Below are 7,481 nucleotides of genomic sequence, written 5' to 3' on the forward strand. Positions count from 1 at the left end.
CTATCGATGAGCAGGTTCTCCCGACATCCGGCTACGCCTTTCTTTGAGCCTCGTTGTTCATACATTTCTTGTCACACAGGTTCAATTGCCCGAACAATCCTACCATTTAGGATATCTGTGAATATCTTATAAAGCGTGTTAAGGCAAGTTATTGGCCTGTAGTTCTTCGGGTCAGCTAAGTTGCCTATTTTCGGCAGGAGTTTTGTGCGCCCTTCCACCAACCACTCTGGAATCGGCTCTTCCGACTTCAAATATGAGGTGAAAATACGGACCAAATGCTGATGGGTTGAAGAAAACTTCTTCCACCAGAAGGTTTTGATACAATCTGGTCTCGGTGCGGAATAGTTCTTCATCCCTCTTAATACTTTTTTCACCTCCTCGGTAGTGATGGGTGGGCATTCTTTATCAGGTGTTATGAGGGCAACTTATAACTCCTTGAAGCTATTTATATTTTCTGAGTCTTCGTCCAGTCTATCCTGAACTTCGTAGACTTCTCTCCAAAATACTTCGACCTCCTCTGGTTTGGGTGGGTGTTCGACAGTAACTGGAGGGTCTTGGAAGAGTCGAGATGGGTCCGAGAGAAGCTATTGATTTTCTCTGACCCACCTCTCCCTCCGCTCTAGACTTCTCTTAGCATCAAATTGTATACGTATTCTCTCAACAATATGCTGCCTGATGGTCAGCAGTTTTTACTTGTTAAGTGTGTGATAATGGGTCCGGAGTTCGCGCGCGAACTTTCGAACCTTGGCGGTAAAATTCCTGCCAGATGTGATGTAGCCAATCACACATTTAATGCGGGACGCGTACTGTCTTGCTCAGCCTATCTTTATGGCAAGTTGATGCATTCGTCTTTTGGTCTTATGATCAGCCGTTGGTTTTGTTTTACGGTTCGCATCGGCCAAAGTTCTCGCTGCATTATACACACAATAATTGATATCCCAGAGGTCGGATTCACCGAAAAAATGTTCACGAAGCTCGTCATCCATTTCAGCCAGATCTTTAGGCTTAAGAGAAACCTTAATGTTGATGTTTCTCCGGGTCGTAAAGCATCGGTCTTCATCTATTGGATGCCTGCCCGCGGTTGGTCTTAGTGTCGCCTCTCTTTCTTTGTTGCCGGCTTGTTCTAGCTGTGGTAGAGTAGGCGTTCCGCTTATATAGCCCCCTTTACGGAGTAGTTCAGCATGGTTTCGCAGACGTTGCTGCGAAAAGTGCGATAGCTCCGGGTGTTTCTCGCACCACAGAGCATGGAGCCGTGTCATGTAACCCCTTCACGGACCACACTCGCATCGTAGCACTCTAGCAAGTCGTGATTCAGTTGTTCCGTCCACCCAAAGGTCGCGAGATCCCGCCGATCCATCGCATTGAATCCATTGTCATTGGCTCTCCCAGCTCTAGATTGGTCGGCATTGTTGGCCGACCCATTGTCGGGAGCCCTGCGCGTTCTGTTGTTTTGACCCGCTCTTACTACATCTATGTTTGGTGTTGTCATTGTTGTTCCCACGAGAAGCTAGGGAAAGGGGTTCGTCCATCCTTGTAGAGCCCCGCATGCAAGGATAAGGCTGCGTACTCTGAGAGGTCGCCCGGTATCCAAGAGTCACCGTTCTAGATACCTCACCCAGGTGCCGTTCAGCTTTCGGCACGGGTTTCACACCTCCGCTTGGGGGTTAATTTCTTCGGGACCACCCCTAGACAATTGTCCGCGACTGCCTATTTATTTTTGTAACCATATTCAGCAGAAACCCTTGGTACAGGGACCTTCTTTCCGCAACCCGAGGATGCTTTCGGTGGCTTTGTCATAGGCCCTTCGGTTTGATTGAAAAATTGTAATTTTTAATTTTCTATTATTTTTTATGCCGTCAAAATTTGAATTTTCGATTTTTCAGGAAAATTCAAAAAGTTGTTATGATAACCTTGCAGGGAATTCAAAAATCAAAATTTTTCTTTTCTTGCATTTTTTATATCGTGCGTTATTTGGCTTCAGGTGTTCATTTTTGTGTGTTTTTCGAAATTTTGCAAATGCTATAAAACTCTGGTAAATTTTAGTTTTATCAAAAAAAAATCCTTAGATTATTTGTTCGTCTGTTTGATTATTATGAATATCCCTACAGAAAATTTCGGAATATAAGGGACTTGACCTTAATTTTTAAATACTAAACGAGTTTAACAAAGGACAATCCAATCTGCCAATTCTTTCGAAAGTTATCGTGCTAACAAAAAAACCATCCACGAACGGACAGACAGACAGATAGACCGACAGACACATTCGTAAAAACCTGTTATTCGGGTTCAGGGGGTGTCAAAACGTGGACATTTGTATAGAAATAAACAAATAAATAAAACAAGATTTTGGGACAAGAAAAGAAATAAATTGAAGCTGCTATTGTGCAGAAATCATTTATTGAACTCCAAAATTTTGTTTCATGAAAAGCCAACCGAGGTTTAAAATGTATTCTTAAATTTTCTATTTATATACTGTTAAACACAGATCATAGTAAATCATATTTCATTCGCCTTGTTTTAAAAATTAAAATATTAATATAGGTAGTACATAAAATTTTGAATTTAATATTGATTTAAATTTAGATTTATTTCTTGATTTAAAAACGTTTTTCCATTATAAAAAAATTGAATGAAAATAATACCCAGGCAGAAAAATTATACATAGTTTCTACATAGTGTGAAATATGATATATAATTTCACATTATATAGAATTTTGCCGTCTAGGTAAAATGCACAAGTTCTCTGAATTGTTCTGTATTACCAATGAAGCAACCGACCTATTATCAGGCACTGCAACAATCTCAACCAAAATTTTCGGCCTTGGTGTCCCGTATGTGATGTTCCAAGATTTAACACATGCACCATACCCCACTCATCCCTAATGCAAAATTTATTTTAAGAAATTAATTTCTTTGTAATTCTACAAATTTAAAATCATGCAAATATTCCTTAGTCTCTTTTATTTAAATACCAAATTGGATGCGGCCTTAGAGCTTCTAATCTTTTTACCTTAACAATGATATAAACATATATAACATAATAATTACTAATAGTTTTTGCATACTAATTTTTTATTGATTGTTTGAATCACTTAATTTTATTGAATAATAATAAAATTGAAATATTCTAATTCTATATTGCAGTTCCATTGGAAGTACCAGTTTTGGCGAGAGAGCACTTTAACCGATGGTATAAGCTTCGTTCTTTCTACTTGGCCAATAAATTGGCTGACTTTCCTCTACAAATCACAGCCACATTTATTTATACTTTGATAGTGTATTACATGAGTGGCCAAGTGCTGGAAGTAAAGAGACTCTTTCTTTATGTTTTAATCTGCATCGCTATCAGTCTAGTAGCTCAGAACATTGGCCTCATTATCGGGATAGTGATGAATATTCAGGTAAAGAAATAAAGAATTTAATTTATTATTATAAGATATACAACATAAGGTAGAATAAAATTCATCTTATCAATCTCAGGGAACTGAGCACCTTAAATTATTTATAGAAGTTAAGTCTATTATTTTATTAATTATTTAAATTTTAAAAGTGTATCAAATCAATTTCAGATTTGAGAATTTAACCCTTGTAGACGGAGAAAAATAGATGTTGGCACAGACTATCTAGATATTAATAGGTAATATCTTAGTGATTTAACAATGGGGCAGAAATCTAAATACTGAAGTAGAGCATCCGTAGATATTAAAAAGAAGATTTTAACTGACAATATCCAAGATATTAAAGGGCAGAATCTAAGATATTCAAGAAATATTTTTTAATTGTGCAAAAATTACCTATGAAGCATGCCATTTTCTATAAAATGCAAAAGAATGTTAACATCGTAGTCCTCTGTTTTGAAAATCCGAATCCTCAAGCATTCGGCTTTTTGCATAATTATGCGATTTTTGTGTTAAACAGATAACACACTGTTCAAGACTAATCTGAAAGATGCCTGTAGCTGAGTCCTCATTTTCTTGAGAAAATTATAACATATACAAAAACATTTAATTCATTTTCCACCAAAACTTGTAGTGCAATAGATATCCGAAAAACCACAATACACACGATGAAAGCTCAAGATACAGACAAAATCTTTTGTCGCCATGCCACACTTCAGCGACCTTGCTCCGATAAAATTTAGCTTCTTTAATATCTTAGATATTAACTGTTAATATCACATATTTTATACTTTCAATATAAACAGATATTGCCCTTTAATATTTTGTATGTTGAATAGACGATATTATCGTATTATAGTATTATCGTAATATCTATATAATATGGTTAAATATCAAAGTTTTAAATATCTGCTTTTCAATATCTATAACTTTCTCCGTGTAGGTAGACAATCATGTACTAACACATGCATTAACACTTTAGCATCTTACATTATAATTGTAAGCCTCACATCAGCATTACATAAAAATTGCAACAAACTTACTTCAACATAGCAACAACTTTGTACTATTTTTTATCATGTCACTTTACTATTTGAACAAGCGATGTCGCTTTCTGCGCGTTCAAGTGAAAAAGTTATATAAAATCTTTATATTGTAGACAGAAAACTGATATTTATCATTTGTTTTGCACAGAAAAATATATAAACAAATGAAAATTATTATGTTATTGACCACTATTTATAAACGACATAACTTTTTCACCTGGGCGGCGAATCTCGACTTCGGAAGAGTTGCGTATGTTAAGCCATTTCGAGCATTTCAACTAATGTTGGCCGAGAGTTTTGACTCCGAGGATGATTGTGTACACTTGATGGTCCGGATACATCAAGGGTGAGCAATGAGCAATGAAAAATGATCATTCAAATTCATAATACTGAATGCTGGCTGTACCGGGGAAGATGGCTTTCTACAGTTTTCCTCCCCCCTGGTCACGTCCAGGCAAATTCATGTATACTTCTAATAAAGTCGGATGCAGCCGCGGGTTATCACTGGTTGTGATTAAATTCATAAAACCGAATTTGAGCCCACTCTAGTAAAGTAAAATTTTCCGAGGTCCTTAACAAGCGAAGTAGAGTCATCCGACGACAAACATACTCAAGCTAAAGGAATTAAATTTTTAAATAATACTTTAGTAATGAGGAAGATACGTGGGTAGGCCTATGTTTTACCAGAGTTTTCAAATAAAGGCTAATACATTAGGTTAAACCGCAGTTCTTCGAGATTTAATTAAACAGGCCTATCTACAATAATAATAATTATTATTATATTAAATTATATTATATTATATACATTATATTATTATATTAAATTGTTCAAAAATGATATAATTATATATTTTTAATTTTCTATCTTCTTTACTTTTCCACAGAATGGCGTCATTTTTGGACCACTGATAATTCTACCGTTCACAATATTTAGTGGCTTTTTCGTACATTTACACGATGCACAGCCGTACTTACAATGGTTGTTTCACATCTCTTTCCTTAAATATGGTTTTGAAGGAATAATGGCTGCCATTTACGGGTGAGACACTTTAGAAAGAATCTGTTTTCAAAATAATTAATTGAAAAATATGCTCTTACATGTAATTTCAATGTTGTTTTGCTCTTTAGATACGACAGATTAAAGATGAAGTGTTCAAAAGACTACTGCCATTTTGCTTATCCAAGTAAGCTTTTACAGGAAGTTGGAATGAAGCATGTTGAATATTGGTACAATATAGTCATGCTGGTTGTATTTTATATCATTTTAGATACAAGTGCCTTTTTGTTATTAAGATTAAGGCTCAAACAGAGATTTAATCGTTAGGACATGAACAAGTACTTAATTTAAAATGTATAGCTAGCTAAATATTAGAATGCTAATTAAGATATTTTTTATCATTGCTCTGCATTTTGTAAACTTTGTATCACTGAGTTATATAATTATTTGTATGTACATATTATTTTCCTAGTAAAAATCCTAAATATTATAACTAAATACGACAGTTACCTTTTTAATAATATTACTGTTTTGAACAAAATTTTATTTTAAAAGGACAATACATCATCCACAAAACAGTTTAGGACAAAATATTTTTCTATTTAATTATTACTAAGAGGCCCTTCAAAATTTATCTACGGTTGATAGGGGTAAGTCTGAAACGAAAGTACAAAGTTATAGTTTAACTAATAATATTTCAAATATTGGAAAAGATTCTTATTAAACATTTTAAAAAAATTATCATTGAATTTTCTACATTTAATCGTCTAATACTTTAATGGACAAAAAAACCAGTGAGAGAGTATGCAAGAGTAGAAGAGAGACAGGGTGGGCGAGGGGGGCATAAGCATGCTTTGGTTAGTGGGGCAGTAGTGGGGATATCGGAAAGGAGTTTTTTGTTTAGAGCAATTGTTTGGTCTTACGTACGTTCGTATGCTTTTATCAATTCACTCCCGTCTCGAAAGAAGTTTTACTTCCAAACTTGCCTGCAGAAATATCTATAATTCTCTTTGTTAGTGAGTCAACGTTTTTAGATTTTATTGTGATTACGGGTGTGATACGTGTAGAAAAAATATCTCACAGGATTGTACGTTCGCAACTGTTAACGAAACATCATCTGATTCTTGTAATATACATATGTTTCTTTTCAATTTTTCTTCATTTATAAGAACATGAATAAACATAAAAAAATAAATTTAATTTGGATGAAATAATTAGTGATATCGAAAAATTTGCCTGTTTTAAATTGGATGATTTCTAAATTGATTCAAAATTTTTTCTATGTCTGAATTTTTGACACTTTTTATTTTCCCAGTCAGAAAGAAGAAAGAACAGATATCATTAAAAATAATAAAAATGTCAGATTTTCGAGAAAAATAGCGAAAATTCAAAGAAAATATCTTCCTTTATTCTTGAAAAAATTAAACAGGAGGGTCTTTATGTAGAAAAATTCAAATGAAAAAACTAGATGTGACAATTTCATATTAAATAAAAAATTATCTGTTTCTTTAGAAGTAATTAATGAAAGTTGTCTTTTTTCGAAAAAAAATGACGTGAAGGTAAGGACACCAGTCAGTGACATGCGACCGATGAGTGAAACCCTGGACGAACTTTTTTATATATTGACAAATTTAATTTTTTTTTAATGTAAATGAGGGTTTCGTGAAAGGTAGCATACTTCAATATTAAATTGCATATAAATATCTCCGGGAAATAATTTACACAGCAGTGTATAAAAGGTATTGAGAAGCCTGTGGAACCATTTAGACGCGCGCCTTTTAACTAGGGAGAGTTACAAGTAGGGAAAGTGCTTAGAATGCACAAGCAAGCCGGTGTACTGTCGTCTGTCAAAACAAATATTGTGCAAAATAAGGAGGTGAAGTGTCAGTCAGCGAATTTGTGTTTCGTTGTGTAGGTGTGTATAGAGGGCAAAGGTTTGTATAATGATTCATTATGATCAATCATATTAACCGTTTAGAGAATTCGTAAACAAATACACCAGTGACAGGATCAGGGAAAATTAATTTTAAGGAGGGTCAG

At 34.5% G+C, this 7,481-nt stretch overlaps 1 protein-coding gene across 4 annotated transcripts in view; it reads left to right on the forward strand.

Moving 5' to 3' along the window:
- LOC117170024 (ATP-binding cassette sub-family G member 4-like) overlaps positions 1 to 6,084 on the forward strand; it is an 80,541-nt gene extending 74,457 nt beyond the window's left edge. For 2 of the 4 annotated variants that reach the window (XM_033356541.1, XM_033356542.1), the window contains exons 9-11: positions 3,145 to 3,401; positions 5,329 to 5,483; positions 5,573 to 6,084. In XM_033356541.1, coding sequence (XP_033212432.1) covers positions 3,145 to 3,401; positions 5,329 to 5,483; positions 5,573 to 5,768 — 608 coding nt within the window. In that variant the 3' untranslated portion in view covers positions 5,769 to 6,084. Of the gene's footprint in view, positions 1 to 3,144; positions 3,402 to 3,569; positions 3,638 to 5,328; positions 5,484 to 5,572 lie in introns of those variants that run through there. The other 2 variants (XR_004466709.1, XM_033356543.1) reach the window with 2 other exon arrangements.
- Positions 6,085 to 7,481: the final 1,397 nt, after the last annotated feature.

This window comes from Belonocnema kinseyi, chromosome 3 (assembly GCF_010883055.1).
Source record: "Belonocnema kinseyi isolate 2016_QV_RU_SX_M_011 chromosome 3, B_treatae_v1, whole genome shotgun sequence".
Classification (NCBI taxonomy): domain Eukaryota; kingdom Metazoa; phylum Arthropoda; class Insecta; order Hymenoptera; family Cynipidae; genus Belonocnema; species Belonocnema kinseyi.